Source organism: Microtus ochrogaster, linkage group LG4 (genome assembly GCF_000317375.1).
Source record: "Microtus ochrogaster isolate Prairie Vole_2 linkage group LG4, MicOch1.0, whole genome shotgun sequence".
NCBI classification, from domain to species: domain Eukaryota; kingdom Metazoa; phylum Chordata; class Mammalia; order Rodentia; family Cricetidae; genus Microtus; species Microtus ochrogaster.
This window is the reverse complement of record NC_022030.1, coordinates 37,174,495-37,194,177: the sequence shown is the minus strand read 5'-3', so window position 1 is coordinate 37,194,177 and position 19,683 is coordinate 37,174,495. Positions and strand designations below refer to the sequence as shown.

The following is a 19,683-nucleotide window of genomic DNA, read 5'->3' as shown; positions in this document are numbered from 1 at the left end:
CTGCTAAAAAGTATGTACCAGCTGGAAAAGAGCCTTCTCCATCTAGGGAGCTGAACTCTTCTCACTGTATGAGCATATGTAATGGGTGAATACAAGTGAAGAAACTGATACAATTAGCAGACAGAGGCAATGAACACTAGAGAGAAGGAGACACTACAACTGTGAAAATGGAAAGTATGTCTGGGTTAGTGCAACAGCAACAAATCAAGGTACTGTGAGAATACAAGTTTATACAATTAAGCATAATTCCTGACAATATACTAACAATTTCCATAGGTATCACTTCTAACCATTCCTTTAATACCTTGTCCAAAGAAAATCTCTTAAAAGTCAGTGAACTCCAAAGGATTACATATAGTTAATACTGTTCATGCATTAGAAATTCTTCTAAAAATGCAGTTTTCCTGGTTACTGAATCAGGAAAGTGCAATCATTGACAAAAATCCTATCTTTTTATTAATTTTCTCTATTGATTTATAGCATAGTACATTAGCTGGTTTTACTATTTCTCTTCCTCTAGTATATGCCTACCTCTACTGACTGCCCTGTGATTTTACTTTAAGAGTTTTTTTATTAGATTCATTTATTTGTGTGTGTGTGTGTGTATGTGTGCGTGAGAGACAGAGACAGAGACAGAGACAGAGACAGAGACAGAGAGACCAGAGGAAAACTGACAGGAGTTGGGCTTTCCTTCCCATACCTAGGCCCTAGGGATGGATCTCATACCAACCAGGACTAGAGGCAAATGCCTTTCCGAAGTGCTTTTAGCCATTTTATTGCCCTTTTCCTGTACTTTCATTTGTTCAGATTGTAGTTGTTGTTTTTGTTTTATGAGACAAAAATCTCACAATGTAGCCTTGGCTGGCCTAGAACTCATAGAGGTATGCCTTCTACTACGTCCCAAGAGATAGGATTAAAGGTGTGAGCCACCATGCCTGGCTCTCTCTGGGATTTAAATCATAAATTCTAGAAAATACATTTCTTCTTTTCTTTTCTTTTTTTTTTTTTCTTTTAATTTTGGTTTTTTGAGACAAGGTTTCTCTGTAGCTCTGGAGCCTGTCCCAGAACTAGCTCTTGTAGACCAGACTGACCTCGAACTCACAGAGATTCGTCTGCCTCTGCCTCCTGAGTGCTGGGATTAAAGGCTTGGGCCACCAGTGCCCAGCTCATCTAAAAACTTTAAAGACAAAGATAAGGATTTTTACATTTTCAAACCTCCTCAGAAGATCTGAGTGTTTCTAAGTAACTATGTTTTGCTACCTAATAGCTAATAAATAAGTAAACAAAAATCCTGAAAAATCAGTACTACTGAAACACACTGACTGTATGAAAACATATAGCACATATATGTCTATGTGATATTTATGTAATTTACACACAAAGGGTATGTGCATGCACACAGAAGAGGTAATAACCATTGCTATGTAATCAGTTTGAAAAATGTTTATTCAACAGGTGGTTTTTCCCTGTTTTAGGCACTAAGGAGCCAATGACACAAGTATAGCTTGCGTCTTGACAGAATTCAATGAGAGATGCACACTGGGAGATTTGTAAGTATAGTGAAACTTTCCAGAGCTAGAAAGGGGTTACTAGGCAGAATAAGAATACTCCAAGCAGGGAGAAAGGTGTGTGGACACTGTGTGACAGTCTAGAAAATCCCTAATACTGAAAATGAGTAAAGGAGGGAGAAATCAGATGAAGAGGGGGGAAAGGTGGAACACACATGTGTTTCACAGGAATAAGGAGTTTGAGAAGCAGCAGCTATGGCCCAATCATGAAAGAAAGAGGGATAGTGTTAAGTGGTGGATGCTTCTCCTGAGCACTTCTCTAAACAGGTGTGAGCAGGAGGAATGGCAAGGGAGTACATGATAGCTAGGAGCCAGATTATACAGGAACACTGCCCAAATTCAAGTTTCACATCTAGAATCATTGTGTTGCCATACACAAACTACTTCAACCTCTAGTGCCTGTTTTCCACCTGGAAAATGGGGCTGGTAGAACCTGTTTCCTAATACTATTAGGAAGGCCAAATTAACAGATCAAAAGTTCTTAAGACGGTGCCTAGCAGATAGTTACCAACTCAGTACCACTAATACTGCTGGATTTGCACTGCTGGGAGACAGATATAGAATAAACACAAGAAAACATGATAGGTTATGCCTGGAGTGCTAATCATAGTTTCCTCCATTTGATGATACATTTCATGCAGCTTTTATATTAATAGTTTGTATAATTAATAAGAAAAAATATATCAAAGCATGCTTTTTGATGAAAATAAGAAAAAATATTCATTTTCCTATATGGTACCATCTAAACATCAAAGAATATGAGACAGGGACTGAAATCCTTTCTTAGCCAGGATTCTTCCTTATCAAGACTGATAACAGAGATGAGCTTCACTTACTGAAGGGTTAAGCTGAGGTGTTTAATGCCTCAACTATAACCAAAAGGCACTGCTCAGACAACAATAAGATCTTTTAATGTCCTTTCCCATACAGGAGTGACATGGTAGATATCTACCTACAGCTGAGTCCTGAATCAGCTGCAGCAATAGGAAAAAAAAATAAGGAAAGATGAACAAACAAAAAGATTTCTCAACATGCAAAAACATAGGCTAGGTATTTTTACTAAAACTAAACCTACTGGGCATGACAATGTCAAGTGAGTCGATGAATGGGATCCTTTATGAACAACATAAAATTACAATCACAAAGACCATCTTTCAAAAGAGCAACATGGTTTTGAATGTTATAAAACAGTTCTTTGCTGTAGAGGATTCATTCCTTTGAAAATTTACTAGGGCAGGAAAGCAATTAATAGGTCCATTGGTCCATATAATACTTTTCTACTTGAGAATGCAATGTCCACCAAAGGAAAAGTTCTTAAAGGAAGATCAAGCACTGGCTCCACATTTGGAAAGGAGGGATAACATGTCTTCCTCACAACAAACTCCACACAGTTCTAAGGTGCCAGACAGCATGAATTAATTCAATGGATGAATCTCCCCTATTATCCTCTAGCCAAAAACCATCTCAACTTGTTGTCAAATACATTCACCTCCCGAATCATCCTAAGACAGGAGTCACTGGACACATATGAACATTTAAAACAGTAAAAGGTAAGCACCTTTAAGGATTCTGTTTCCAAGTAGTAGTTTCCAAGTGTGGAGTAGCTATAGATGGCTACCGGCTCATGAATACCAGACATTGACATAAATAAACACTTCCTTTAATGCAAACGGCCTACCAGCGAGTGCTTAAATATGTAATTGTGTCACTTTGCTAGCTCAGGCCACTTACTACAAAATGGCACCTGATCTCTGAGAAAGCAACTGTGAAGGCAGACTCATCCCCTGCCTTGTTCCCACTTCTTGTACATTAGTGACTCCTCACAACACAGTGAAGAATCATGGCGTACAAACCACAAGACAGTCTCTGTGTTTTGGCTCATTAATCCTCACTATGATCTGAAAAAATAGAAAAGCAGCAGGCAGCACCCATGTTTTATAGGTGAGGACACCAAAGCACAAAAATTAACCTGCCTGCAGCTATAAAGTCAATAATAGAGTCACAAATAAAAGCTGGATTTCCTAACACCATGACCAGTGCTCCATTCATTTAAGTAGTCAAAGCTGATTTAAGAACCCTAGGATGGAAACTACTCAGTTTCACCTGACCCAAGCAGCCATTTGCCTCATCAAATGGCTTACTACACCTACAGGAGGATCATAGCTATAAAGTCTTCACATAATTATATATTACCTCTATGAGATTTTATATACAAAAACACACAGAAAGACAGAAAAACAAAACCATGCATGCACACACACATTTCTCCCAGAATTTGACCCAGATGCCTTAAAACTTGTAATGGGAAGTAAAGAAGGGCTGACACACTGAAGCTAGAAGCACCAGGGTATGTTATTTTCTTCATCAATAACTTGTTTTTCAGTTGTGTTAAGTGGCTACCTACTAAAGATTACAAGTCAGAGAATCTGCATGTTGTGGTTCTTACATACTTTTCTATACTAAGGGTGAGGCTTCTGTTGGGCTCTTCTGAAGCACACAAAAGCAGTGAGAGCACAGAGGAACAACTCTTGCATTTTCATTTCAACCAACTCATTAACTGAAGAGTAAAATAACATATAGGGAGACAGGAGCCAAGTTACAGATTAAAGATATAAAAATCTGCATACGGCATTTGCTTGCAATACTCTTGACAATAGCAGTTTTAAGATGCAGCCGCCAGCATTCGCTAATGCTCCTCTGTGCCCTGACACTGCAAAACAATTTGCTCAGAGCCTCATTTGAATAATGTGAAAAATCTGGGCGATAATTCAACTGCACTTGCCCAATATCTGAATTCTTATAAATTTTAACTTTTGTTGAACTAATAAGCAGAAAGGGCTAACAGAATATTTAAAAGGAGTCTAAAATATTAAGTACCACAAAAAAATTAATTATCTAATTTTTATTAAGTATAAAAAATTAAATATCTAAATTTTATTAAGTATGATTCATTCTACAGCATATAAATCACTAAGGGATCACCAAGGTTTCTAAATGGATTTGATAGTGTTACTGAAGAGAATAAATCTGCTTCAAATGCATGAGTTTTGAAGAAGAGAGAATGAGTGTTGAGTCTAACATGCATGCTGATTCTCACATCTAACTTTAGCTGTGGAAGACAAGAGACCAAAATACCAACGGGTAGTTATTGCTTCAGTACATACCTTCATTTAGGAACATAAACCCATTTAGAAGATTGTAGGCAACTACTTACACAGCATTCCTGGAGGCACCATAGGACAATAACACCTTGACTATATCTATGTGCCCATTCTTGGCCGCATCGTGGAGTGGTGTGTCATTTTGATAGCCTGTGGTGTTCACCAAAGCATTATGCTGGAGCAGCAATTCCACTATCTTCAGGTGCCCATGACTGCAGGCTTCATGCTAATCAAAAATGTTTTAAAGGAGGAAGTGTGAAAAGAAAATTAATACATACATTTTAGAAAAATTAATGAGAACATCCAGTCAGTAAACTTATTCTCATATAACTACTATCAAACCTTAAGCTGTTGACCATCAAAACCACTAATTGTAATTTTCATGGTAAAATACACAGTGATAAAAATCTATGTACTCCATGAGAAAAAAAAAAAATCAAGCTTTGTTTGGATCACATGCTCCTCTCTACAAAATGTACTTTTAAGCAACTAGAGCTGCTAAATTTTTCTACAATAATTTTACAACAATGGGAAAAATTCTTAAAAGTGTAACAACCAGATCATATAGAGATCTGGAATTCTCCAAGGCTGAGGAGAATTCAGTGCTTCGATCCATAAACCAAACTGTACACCAACATTTACACAAACCCATCCAGCAAAGTGGCATCTAGGACGATTTAAAAGGCAAGTTCTCTTTGCTGATGGACATTACTGGGTATGTGTGGCTTTCAAATGTGCTTTTAAACAGACAAAAATGATGGAACTAGTAACAAAGGAAGGAGCAAGAGTTAAGCAAGACTGCGGCAGCTAGCCTTCCTAAACAATGTTGGCCAGTCTATGGAACACAACAAACTGAATCCAGATTAAGCCCTCTTGGCTTAGGAATTTGCCCAGAAGTCATTTTATATATACTATATATTAACACATATAAATATTACATATTTATATATTCTATCTTCAAGCTATTTTTTTGTACCTGGCCTAATGAGTCTCATTTCTGTGCTGAAATTCTAGTTTACAAGAAAAAGGTACCCACCTCCCTTGTGGAGGCTTTGGGTTGCATTCTAAGCCAACACTTACTGTATTCGTTAATGCCGAAATTGGTTGCAAGTATGTTTTCCATTCTCTTTTTCACATTGCAATTGATGGTAACAATAACGAACAGACTTTTTAAATGTTTATGACAAGGCTTTCTACTGCTACTGCCTCATTTTGCAAGTGGACAAAGTATGAGGCAAGATTTAAATACTCCCTGGTCATCACATTCCATCCTTTCAACTACTCTGTTCCATGAAGCCAAACTCTATCTGGTTCCAGAGGCATGCAGTGCTGCGCAATGCAGCCTGGTGACCACTGTAGCAGTTACCACCACACATGACAAGCTGACTCTCAACAATACAGTGAAACTGAACTCCTATATCTAAAAGTGCTCAAAAGGTAGCCAATTACTTTCCTGTCACAACTGAAACAGCTAGATGAAAAATAACTTTCTTTTCATACTTGGCCAATAAATTCTTCAGACTAAAGAGTGTAGGTGGCAGAGCATGATAAATGAACAACCACAAAGCCATAAACTAGAACCATAAGCATAAAAAAAAATGAAAAAACAGAGATCCACAACACTACAAAGATACACAAAAGAAAACTACCAATGGTGTCCATCCAGCATGGTCTTTAACATTTGGGTCATTTCCATTTTGCAAGAGGTATTCAACAGAAGGTATATCACCCTGGTGGAATAACGAAAAAATTAAAGGACATTAAAATATATCATGAATGAAATGTGGCTACTGAGGCTTTGTTTTAAAGATTCTGTCTTCTTCAAGTCAGACAAATCTTTCCCCTTACACCCTGGCTGCTACTTATTAGCCAAGAAATATTATCTGCCTCTAAAGTCCAGAGATGCCAAGTCATTTCTTCTGTACTTGGATATTACTAGCAATCCATATTGAAAACTCAGTTCAAGACACAAAATGAAGACCTCTAGTCAGAGACTATCCTAAAATTCAAGTCATCATTTCATTTGCAAAAACATCATTTTGAACATACATGAAAATCATTTTTGAGCATTAAAATAAACAAAGCTGTTTACAGTCAACAAGCTACTCAATGAAACCAACTGTTGAACCTGCCAAAAATAGCACTTTATAGCCAATTATTCTATTTACCCTGAGTTGCTAATTTAGTTTATAGTCACTTTATTTGCACCAAAGGAATCGTCATGGCAGAAACAGTTGCTATGTTTGAAATCAGGACAGGGATTGAGAAACAGTCATACAACACACAAAATTAGCATTTAATTTCCATCCACTGCTTTGAAACTAAAACCATTACCTATTATCAATTAACTGAATGGTAAGAAATGCAGCTTCCATCAAATTCACACTGCTCCATAAATAGCTTTCTCACTAGCTTTCTGTTCCTCCTAGATCAGCAATCTTGAGATCCATATAGTAACTTTTCAACAGTGGCTCACTAACACAGGGAGGGCACAAGGAAGAGAGGAAAAGTAAGAACAGCAGACACACTACAGCATCAGAGCCTGGTGTCAAATGAGAAGAACAAGATGTTAGAAAAAGAAAATTAAGATAAAGTAAAGGACCAGCAGACAATATTCCTTCTCCTTTCAAGTTGTTAAGATATTTGCAATAACTAAATGACAAGAAAACTAAGTCTTCCAATTCTGAGCTTTCTGTGACTGGTGTTATCACGATACAACTAAATTCTAATATGGGTGAGTGGATTGAAGGAAGATGCAAAATGGTTTGGTCAATAAGATTCCCTCTGTTGTTAGCAGTAATGGAAGAAAGCCTTGGCAAAGGAGATAAAGCTAAGAATTAGACTCGCACACTCTCTCTATAGCATGCCCTCCACCACGTTCTAACACCCCAACCCGTCTTTATAACCTCCACACTACACACCACTGCAGTCTCATTATCACATGCAATCCTTATTCCATGTGGATGCAAAAGTCTGCCGTCCATATGCCATACTTGATCACCTATTTAATCAAAGTATTGCTCGACCCTCCAAGCTTTTTTAAAAATCTCTTAACTATAAAAAATATCACACACTCTTAAAACCAATGTAAAGCTTTAGGAAAAAGAATAACATCTATACAGTGGGATGAAGTTTGTAAAACTAATTATCATGGTATCATTAGTCATGGTAAACAAAAACCAAACCAACTCTTTTAGGGTAATGTATGGGGGGGGGGGGACTTGAATTCATGGCAGAAAGAAAGGCAAAATAAGAGACTTAGCCTACTTGAAAATGCTGGGTAAATAAAATTTACATGCAAGGAAAACTATAAGCATGTTGTATTCAATTCCTTCTTTAAGAAAGATTGCAATCTCCCAAACCCACCCCCAAAACACTTTTTGTTTACTTTTTAACTCAAACATGAAACCATTCAGAATATTCTAGCTTTCTAAAATGTAAATATACAGCACCATTATTATACGCATCCTACTGTATAACTACATACCAGAATCTCTCATTCCTATCCAATTGCAACTCAGATCATTTACTTTTCTGAAACAAATCTGTACCTCTACTGCGTTAAGAATACAGAAGTTATTTAAGTTTCCTACCAACCCACCCACCCACCCCTGCCCCACTAGAGCATTTGTCTTGGCTTTATGATTTTTCTACTTAAAATAATTTTGTTGTTGTTGTTGTGACTGGGTCTATGACATAGAGCCTATTTAGTCCTGACTGCCCTGGAACTCACCAAGTTCACTCAGAGATCTGCCTGCCTCTGCCTTCCCAGTGGTGGTATTAAAAGTTTGCACCAACACATCTAGCCCTAAAATTTTATGTTTTACAATCTTTTCTTGAGGCATGGACCTATGTAATCCAGGCCAGCCAAGGATAATTTTGAACTTCTGATCCTCCTCTCCTGCATACATACAGAGTGTGGTACACAGCAACTAACCACACCTAGCTTTCTGCACTGCTGGGAATCCAAGTCCTGCATACTAGACAAGCACTTGACCAACTGATCTACATCTTCAGCCCCTAAAGTTTACTTTTCGCTTTCCATAATATGGGGCTACTTCTCAAATACAGAACATCTTTAGATGGTAGTTTAAAGTCTTTTTTTAAAATCCATTTGTAAAATATATTAAAATGTTATAAATTAACCAAATAACTAAATTTTAATGGCCTAAAAAAAAAGTATTAAATACATTTCAACTGATTGAAATATTGACTATTCTGGGAATGGTTATACTACCAAAAATGATCCATAGACTCAATGAAATCCCCACCAAGATTTCAATGCAATCTTCATTGAAATAAAAAAAGAAAGAAAAATGAAAGAGGGGCTAGAGAAATTCATTTGTTAAGTGTGCCTATTGCTCTTGCAAAGAACATAAATTTGGTTCTCAACACTCATATCAGGAAGTTCACAACTGACCACAGCTCCAGCTCCAGGTAATCCTATGCCCTCTCTTCTGGCCTCTTCAGGAACCTGCACTCATATGCACCCCCCCCACACACACATGCATACACTTATACATAAAAACATGCACACACACACACATGCATACACATATGTACACAAACAAATCTTGCTTTAAAAGTAATAGAAAAAAGAATCCTAAAATTCATCCGGAACCAGCAAAGACTCTACAGAGCTAAACAATCCTAAGCAAAAAGAATAATGCTGGAGGTACAGAACCACAGCAAGCAAACAAACAAACACAGCTTAGTGTTTGTGTTACCCAATAACTGAAGTATGGTACTAGTACCCAAAATCTCTCTTTCCTCCCTCCCTCCCTCCCTCCCTCCCTCTCTCTCTCTCTCTCTCTCTCTCTCTCACACACACACACACACACACACACACACACAAAGAGACAAAGAGCATAGTGCTGACACAAAAACAGATCAAAAGGATAAGAACCCAGCACACAGCTGCAGACATCTAGACTATGTTAAAGACACCAAAATATACAGAAATGACAGTGATTAGAATGAAATTGAGTGGTGCTTGGAAAAATCTATGTCCACATATGAGAGAACTAAACTAAATTTCCTAAATCTCACCCTGTACAAAATTCAATTGAAAATAGATCAAAGCATCTTAGAGGAAAAAACTAGGAAAACACATCACAAAACAGGAACAGCTAAGAAGTTCCTAAAAAAGATTAGTCTGTCAGAAAATAATGCCAGGGACGAATGGAACTGAAGAGAAACTAAAAAGCTTCTGCAAAGAATCAAATGAAGACACACCTCACAGAAGGGAATAAAATCTTTGCTAATGTATGACAGAGGATTAATATCTACAACATATAAAGAACTCAAAAAAAAATACAAAGAATCAAATAACCTGGAGCTAGAGAGATAAATGGCTCAGCAATTAAGAGTACTGGCTCATCTTCCAAAAGACCCAGGTTCAATTCCCAGCACCCACATGGTGGCTCACAGCCATCTGTAACTCCAGTTCTGAGAGATTCAACACCCTCTTCTGGCCTGTGCAAACAGATATTTATATAGGCAAAACAACTATACATATAAAATAAAAATAAACAAATTGTTAATGAAAGAAATGAAAGAACCCAATCAATAAATGAGCTAAAAATATAAACAGAGAACTCTCAAAAATTAAAGCACAAATGACCAATAAGTACGTAAAAACACTAGGTATCAGTGTTTAATTCAAATTAAAACACTGAGATTTCACCCCATCCTAGTGTGAAAAGAAGAAAAAATACTGATAAGAATGGATGTAGAGAGGGGAACCCTTACATATTGCTGTTGTGAATATAAGTTAATCCAGTAACGGAAATCAGCTATCATCCTCAAATAGAAAGTGGGCCTGAGCCAAATTAGTGGCCAGATGTGTCTGCCAACCATGTCTTAACATGGGTTTAATATCAGAAGCCAACATGGTGGAAAAGAATAAACTCCCAAAAGTTGTCCTCTTACTCCACACACTTGCCTACCCACCTACTCACACAAATAAATAAAGGCAAACACAAGACAAGAAAAAACTTAAAATTAGCCATTGTGGTTTGAATGAGTAGACCTCTATAAGATCGTATATTGAAATGTTTGTTCCCTAGTTGGTACAACTGTTTGGGGAAAGACTGACACTGATGGGGAGTGTCACCAAGGGTGGGTTTTGAGGTTTAAAAACCCATGCCAAACCTAGTCAGTCACTCTTTCTCTCTTTCTTCTCTGTCTCCCTCTCTCCAACTCTGGAATAAGATGTACTCTCTCAGCTACTTATCCAGTTCCAGCACCATGTTTACTTCATTTGTGGATCCTAGATTTATATGGATTTTATATAAATCATTTATGTATAATATGACATGAAAGTGGAAGCAAAACTGCCTAGGGAAAGAGAGAGGACTAATGGGAGGTGGGAAGGAGAAAAGGGGAACGGAAGAAGAACCTCAGTTTTTATTGTCAACTTGACACAACCTTAAGCCACCTGAAAGAGGGAACCTTGGCCGAAGACTTACCTCAGAATGACCTGTAGGAAATTGTCTTGACTGATGTGAGAGGGCCCAGCTCACCTGGGATGGCAGAATAGATAGGCCTGGGCTGTATAAAAGTTCAGCACAAGCCAGAGCGCAAGTAAGCCAGAAAGCAGATTTCTGCCTGAGTTCCTGCCCTGTCCTAAATCATGGACAGTAACCCAGAGGTTAAGTAGAAACAAACTCTCTCTCCTCCCCAAGCTGATTGGTGGTGTTCATAGCAACAGGAAAGAAATTAGAACATAGAGAGATAGCTAAAGTAAGTTAGATACTGTATGAAAAGTCATTATGAAATTCACTAACTACTATGTAGAACAAATATTGAAAAAGACTGCCCAGTCAGAACTTGAAAATATTTGCCTCAAATTCCTATTCCATACTTCAATTGTGTGTACAAGTTAACACAATTTACTAACTTTTGTTCTGCATTGAAGTTCCAAAGGAATTCAGAAAGCTCTACCAAGATACAAATTTGAATTCTTTTCAAATCTCCCTGAAATATTGCATAGATTTATTGCCACACATCTATCCTACCTGCAAAATGAAAGTATCCCCAAAATTGTACACAAAAAAACTGTTAAAATTTCTCCTATAATTCTTCGTTAATGAACAAACAAAACAGAATAACCTAATAAGTCCAGACAACACTAGAAACGAGTGAGAATTAAAAGCCACATGTGAAAACCTAACAGGAAATGAGTGGCAGCGTTAGAGACACGAGCAGGAGCAGACTCTGCTTTCATGCCGCTTCTGAGTGTCATCAAAGGCAGGCTGTCTATGAACAGTCTACCCCTAAAACATACAGCTGATTAGCAAACTGCTGCTTGTTAGATCTCAGCTGCTTTCTCCTCCTAATACTCAAAAGTTTGTCTTATTTTCATCTTTCTACTTCATGTAAATTCAATATCATGCACATAAATAAAATTATGATAATTAGAAAGGGTCCACAGGAACAGGATGGTCTGCCCCGGTACAAAGTTTCCAGGAAATAAATGAACTCTGCTTCTTGCTGCTTTAAATGACTTTCTTCTCTAGCAGAATTATCCTTAGGAGAAGCACTCTCACTACTCACAACTTAAAAGAATAATTATGATTTCCTTAAAGTGTTGAAAAAACATCAGCTAGGGAAAGTATTTATGAAAACCTTTAAGAAATTTTAAATGCTTTAGGTATTTTCAAGTAATACTTTACAGGCGTCAAAATAGTGTGTACCCAATTCAATTTATATATCTACAACTTTGCAGTAAAAGGAAAGATTCTTTATATGGTCCCACATACTATGACTATGTGCATATTCCAGCAATATAAAGTAACTTTCAAAAAGCATGCAAATAGAATTATTTTCTCTTACTAGATTGGCTCTTCACAAATACCACTAAAAAAATCTTCATAAAAACTATAGGAAATTAGAATTATGAACAATAAAACTTACTTACCCATCATAGCTAAGCTGTTCAGTTGAAACCAGATAGTTAAAACTTGGCCCCATTCAGCAATCAGATGTCATTTTATAAAGAGAGGTCAAAATTACCTTTGGGAATGGAATTCTACAATATGGTAAACAATTCTCTGGCTTCTTAGAATTATTCTTATGGAATAAAGTAAATCATAAATAGTACTGACAACGCAGTAATACAAAAAGTTACTAGTATTACAAAGGGAGCAGTGGGTGGCTGACTCAAGAAACTCCATGCTCACTCCATGTGGTATTCCAGAAATAAAATCAACATATCACAGGTCCCGTTTGCAGGTGTGTTCCATACTTTCTCATGATACTAAGAAGAGGGAACAAACAGGACTGCCTAGAAGTATGAGCTGCAAAGCCATATTTGGAAGTAGATCCTCTCAATGACTGTCTCTCTACCCTGAATTAGAATTCAATAGATTCTCAGCACCTTGCCTTCAGGTTGCCATCTTAACATCTGTCATGTTTGCATGGCATTATGAAATGTCAGCCTCTTACACTTCTCAGAAAACCCACTACTGAGGCATGAAGTGCAAGCAAAAGTATCTCAGCCCCTTACTTTTGCAACACAGAAACAACTTACAGAAAGAAAGGTTTATTTCATTCATGGGGGCTTTGCTCCACTGTGGCACAAAGGTAACATAGAGCAATTCACATCATGGCAATTAGGAGGCAGCGAGGGGCAGAAACAACAGGGGAAAAAAAGGCTATTCCAAGTTATGCCTGTAAGGATACACTCTCAGTGACCACTTCCTCTAAACAAGCCCTATGTTGCAGAGATCTGCAGCAGCTCAACTGTCAGTTTAAAGATGGACTTATTCAATGGACTGGCCATACTTTTGTCAGAGCCCTTACTATCTGCCTCAGAGACACACAGAACTGTGTTTACTAATATCATTGGTGTTTTTAAAACAGAAGTTGTTACCAGGGACTGGGGTATTACTGTGACAGGACTGACCATGTTGTTGTTTGGAGAAATATGGGAGCCCTGAGACGTCGGAATAGAAAAGCAATTGAATGCTTTAAGCAGTGCTTAATGGACCATCTTAGTGGGAGAATGGATGGTGGTGCTGAGGGTGATGTGAAATGTGGGGCCCAGCTTATACAGTTTCAGAGGCGAAGAAAGTTACTGGCTGCCACATTCTTCTGCAGTTTTGGCAGAGAATGTGACTGCTTTCTGCCCCCGTCCTAAAAATTTGTCAGTAGCTGAACTGAAGAGTTTTGGATTTATAGCATTGACAGAGGAGATTTCAAGACAGACTTCATTTGTGGCTATTAGTGATCACGATTATATAGACCTACAATGAAAATGAACACATGAAGCAAAGAGAAATATAAAATGTACAGTTTAAGGACAAAAGGGCACCAGGATATGCAATGCTAGAGCCAAGACTGGTGTTTAATGAGATTTAAAAAAAAAAAAAAGCTTGATGCTAAATGAAATAAAGAGACTGGGAACACCAAGGCAAGACACCACCCAGCTCAATCCTGCAACCTGTAACAGGAATAAACCTGGAGGATTTCCTTAGCCTAGAAAACTTCCACAAGTCAAAGCTTATGCAAATGTAAATCATCAAGAGAGTTACATTTTAGCCTGAGCAGGCAGCAGAACTTGAAGGCTTTGGCCACGTAGTTTTAGGGTCAAGAATAAAGGAAAGGAGTTGTGGAATCTTCCTCCTCCATTAAAGAAAGCCTTTGAGGCTAGGTATATGGTAGGCCCTGCACGCAGTCCCAGAGTGTTATGATCCAGCTGCCCTCACTCCCCCTGACCTACAGCAACTTCCTTGTGGTCTGTAATTGACAGGATGTTTGTGTTCTTTCTGGCCAGTGGTTTTGCACAGAAGCTGTAGAGGTATAAAAGGCTTTAGCTCAGGAAAAAATAAAGGTTGCTGTTCTTCCACCTGAAAAGAAGCCTCCATGTCTCAACCCTGGTAACAATCCCCACCCCCCACCCCCACCCCACCAGTCTCGGCATTGCGGAAAGTGGAAAGTGGGGATTCATGAACAGGGTCGCTGCGTCTGTCCGCTAAATCGAAGAGCGTATTCGGGAAGGTAATGTGTTTTATTTTTTCATCCCCAGAGATACTCAGAGGGACACCCTCCAAAAGACTAGCTAATATAAAGAAGAGGCAGGAGGATGAATTAAAGGCCTCAAAAAGTAACTGAAACTCTTAAAGCAACAAGACACAGAAATAACAAGGACAGCAGAAGATTTTGTACAAACAATAGCTCAAGTTAGCCCCTGGTTTATTACGGGAAAGGGTTTAAATGTTCCAGACTGGGAACAAGCCAAGTCAGATTAGAAGGGGTATGTGTTTCTTCATCCCCAGAGAGGCTCTGAGGGATGCCTTCTGGAAGACTAGCCAGTAGGGAAGTGATAAAGAGGAGGCAGGAGGGTGAACTGAGGGCCTCAAAAAGACAGAATAAGTACAGATGTATGTTAGTATGCTGATTGTTGTCTTTTGTGTTCTGGACTGGAGAAAGACATTTGATTCTGAGAACTGCTAAGAAAGGTATTTTGACTAAAATATGGGCTTAAGGATTTGATGCTTTGGAAAAGAGGTTCTGCTTTTATCTCCACAGAGGATTGGGAACCTCTGTATTCACTGCAAATTTATGTGGTTTGATTCACAGAGACCCCCTGAAATGTTGATGTAAAATACTCCCAAGAATGCAGCACACACACACACACACACACACACACGCACGCACGCACACACTCACGCACGCACGCACGCACACGCACACACACACACACACACCCGCTCGCTCGCTCGCTCAGTAGGAAGTAGCCAGATAGGTTTACGATGCCCAAATTCCCAATTGTTTAGGTGGGGCCCCTTCAATGGTTCAGGAGCAGGAGCAGCGAGCCTGCTTCCCTGAGTTCTGCTCTGCTCCAAGTAGCAGTTTGGACCCAGAGAGAGTGGGTCTGGGGCCAGAAGGCAGCTGGAGCAGAGCCTTCCTAGGCATATTGCCCTGGTCCATTTGGTGTCCAGCCTGGAGGACACCACGGCGGTGTCAGCAAATATGGCAACAAGTGCTGGACCATAGAAGATCAGCAGAAGAGAGACCCTGAAATCACCGCAGCTGTAATTGCCGCTATTGCTATCTCTGCCACCACAGATACTGCTGCCGGAATGGCTCTTTCCCAGACTGTGCAGAGGGCTGAGACTGTCAATCAGCTGGCTGAAAGAGTTAGCAATGCTTTGAACATTCAAAATGATCTTAATGGACATATTCAATTGGACACATATTGACCTTGAACCAACAAGTGGCTCTGGTTCAGGAGCAAGTGGACTATCTTTGGACTTTTCAACAGTTAATCATGTTATGTGCATTACTCATGGCATTGTATTGCATGCTTCTGCTACTGTTATAGAACTCAACCATATGAGAGGTTTGGAATACTGCTTTTGTTAATTTTACCACCCAGTTAGTGCATGCTAAATGGTTGCAGTGCTGGTCTGGCTCATTGGTGCTGTCAGGTCTGGGGATACTTGGTTTAGGGCTATGTGTCTGGGTAACCATGGACGGGCAATACTTTGGGGGCAGGATGCCACCCAAGACAAGGAATATTAGAGGGCTATTCCCCATGACAGGCAAGGTATTCCACCCAAAGTAACAAGACAGGCACAGTTTATTTTATAAAATAAAACGGAGGGAGTTGTGATCTAGCTGCCCTCACTCCCCCTGACCGTGGGACTTCCTTGTGGTCTGTAATTGACAAGGATGTTTGTGTTCTTTCTGTCCAGTGGTTTTTCACAGAAGCAGTAGAGGTATAAAAGGCTTTAGCTTGGGACAAAACAAAGATTGCTGTACTTCCATGTGAAAAGAAGCCTCCGTGTCTCGGTACTGGCACCCCCACCAGTCTCCGCATCCCGGCCATGCAGGCGCTGTGCCAGAGCGGCCACTGTATGGACTTGTAAGGGTGAAGCCTTTGGATATGAGGGATATCTGTCAAGGAGAGCTGCAGACTGGGTGTGGTGGCAGCTGGAGAGAGAGAAGAGTGTTGCAGTCAACAAAGTTGAAAGGAGCTGGAGTTCTGAAGAGCATTGGACATGGAGATGCAGAGTATGGAGTTTGCTTTGCTGGGTTTCAGTTTAACAGTTGCCTTAATCATGGTGTCTCTTCACAGCAACAGAATAGTAACTAAGAAAGAAGTTGGTATCAGGAGTGGGATAATTTGGGGGATTGTTTTGTGGCCTGGCTAGCCTTGAACTAGCTACATAATCCAAGTTGGCCTTAGCCTCCTGAACGCTAGAGTTACAGATATGAACTACTGGACCCAGCTCCAAAAAGACTGACAATCAAGATTAACTATCACAAGCACCATAAACTGTGGAAGCTCCCAATCTACCTGTGTGCTGTAGGGAAAAGCAACAACCACAGCAACTCAGAGAAGTCTTACTACATGACTTGCATAAACCTGCTACTTCTCCTTCTTTGCTTTGGCTGCTTTAAAGGTCACCAACTCTGAATTCACTGTGTATAATGGACTCGTTTCCCAGCTCCTTGTTTCATTTTATGGTAGCTTTAACATTAAGGCTCATTCAAATATTTTTCTGAAGAAGATGGGCATGCAAATGAAATAAGACAGCAGAATTATAGTATTTGGCTTCCTCATATAGCTAGACAGTTCATTCTTACTACAAATGAAAAAAATTAAGATGAAAACTAAATAAAAATAATTTCTAATAAGAAAACTATGTTGATAAAGCCACTAGTATTTTTTTTCTTCCTAGACAATGTCTATCAAGTCAAACACAGAAGTTGAAAGCACAGCTACTTGGTAAAAGTACTTGAATAAGTCCCTGTGTTTGTTTCCCAGAATTGTAAAAAACTAACAAAAATCAAACAGGTGGGAATACACATTCAGCTCATAATAAAATTTTAGAAGAACATGATTAATGGTTTAAAAACAGTACAAATTAATGCATATTTAAGTGTAATAAATCAGAATCAGTAAACTAATAGCAATAATATCTGATAATTGGGTTCAAGAACACAATACAGGCAACTTTAATTTGAGCAAGATTTTTCAAGTAAATGGTCTATTGAGAAAACATACACAATGTAATCATGAACATATCAATGAAGAAAAATCACCATGATACCATTATGCCACTATTTTTTCCTATTCTACTGTGGCTTTTGTCCATGCCTACAACAGAATATATACTCTAGTTTGTGGATGAGCTACCTGAATATGCATGTCAAGTTTTATTGGTTTACTTGCCTGCAGCTATTTCTGCTCTACAGTGATAGCTGACATATACTATACAGTTTGTAAAGTTGGATGAAACATAATAATTATTAACTAGCTATGTCTAGGATGCATTAAAAAATACTACAATATCGTATTGTGGAGATTTTTTTACTAATGAGGCAAGATGACCAAAAGACTAATTTTCTAAATCAGGCTTAGCAGATATCACCTGAAACATAACCAGATGTTAACAAAAATCCAAGTTGTCCTAAGAGTATAGGATCCCTATACCGTAGTGTAGCTAATGGAAGGGTTCCCTTACCCCAACCTCATCTCCATCTTCAACATTAAGGTCTTCAAGTCACTGGACATAAAGAAGGAACAGGATCTCCACTCCTTCCTCACTCTCTCTCTTGTTTTTCAATGATGAGGTGAACAGCTTTGTTCTACAACACACATCTACCATGACAAATTCAAAGCAATAGAACCTACTGGGCATGAACAAAACTTCCAACACTGTGAGATAAATTAAATGTTTTCTCTTACTATCTCAAGTATTTGTTATAGTAACAGCAAACTGATACAGTCTCATTCCAAGATTTAGTTCAGAGTAGGTAGCCTACCTTAATAGAAGCAATATGAAGCAAAGTCTCTCCTCTGTGATTTCTCTTCCCGGCCATAATACTGGGTGACAGCTTCACTGTTGAGGGGCTTGGCATCATTTGTCTGTGAGTTGAAGTATTCAGCAGAGGTGGGGATACACCCGGTGAAAGGCTGAGGGAGTCATCTGATATGTTACTGTGTCTCCTGAGTGTGACATCAACTTGAAATTGGTCTGAAGGCGCCGAAGAACAGTCAACCAACAACATATTTTCTGCAAGCACTGCTGGTTTAATGACATCTCCACTGGGACTCAGAAAGTTGCTCCCACAATTCTTAGAAACAGGACTGGGAGGCCTGCTGCAGCCTTTGTGATTTTCATAACGCTCTCTTGAACGAAGATCTTTTACACAGACCTTCTTCTCAGGCGTCTCTTCCTTGCTCACACTGTCTGGAGACACAATATGCTCAGCCAATGGTAAGGAGACTTGAGTCAATCCTCCAGAACATTCAGACTCTGCAGCAGAACCACTGGCTAATAAGTCTATTTCACGATGTACCTGTGGACTTTCCACAACTGGTGTTCGGCTACAGGAGACAACCTTCTTCTCCTTCAGTTCCTCTTTGGAATCAAACCTACTATCGTCTGTTTCTGGCCTTAAATTCCCCTCCTGGTTAATCTCAGCTGAAGATTTCTTCTGCTGCTTTTTTGCAGATGTTCTAGAAGCTGCTTTGGCCCTCTTAGAAACAACTTCAGGGGGACTTGTAGAGACAAAATCATATATGGAGGCTCCTTGGGTTCTGCCACCCTCTGCCTTTCCAGGCTGAGTTGCCATTGACTCTTTACTCACCACATACCTAACCTTCTTCCTTCGAGGACTGAACCACATTTTAATTGAATTCCTCTTCCTTTCTGCATTACCAAATAAATCTGCCCTAGATGTGTTGTCTTTGGGATCTGATTTTAAAAAAAAGGAAAAGAAACATGCTATGAGGATTAATTTCTCCATCGTGAGCTACCGATGAATTTGACTTTTAGTTTTCCTAAGGACAGTCACCTTTTATTTCTCTACTCCTACACTACCAATTCTTAAGTGCCTAGAATTGCTTCTTTATAAACACATCTACCAGGGAAAAATCACACTAGGTATAGAAGAAATGGAAAATAGTTTTTTTTTTTTTATTTTATTAAGTAAGT

At 38.9% G+C, this 19,683-nt stretch overlaps 1 protein-coding gene across 1 annotated transcript in view; it reads right to left on the bottom strand.

Moving 5' to 3' along the window:
* The window catches only part of Bard1 (BRCA1 associated RING domain 1), a 75,208-nt gene that overhangs the window by 36,252 nt on the left and 19,273 nt on the right, over positions 1-19,683 (bottom strand). The window contains exons 4-6 of the mRNA XM_005361417.3: positions 18,509-19,443; positions 6,379-6,459; positions 4,783-4,955 (exon numbers count right to left, since the gene is read on the bottom strand). Of these exons, the coding sequence (XP_005361474.1) occupies positions 4,783-4,955; positions 6,379-6,459; positions 18,509-19,443 (1,189 nt within the window). The remainder of the gene's footprint in view (positions 1-4,782; positions 4,956-6,378; positions 6,460-18,508; positions 19,444-19,683) is intronic.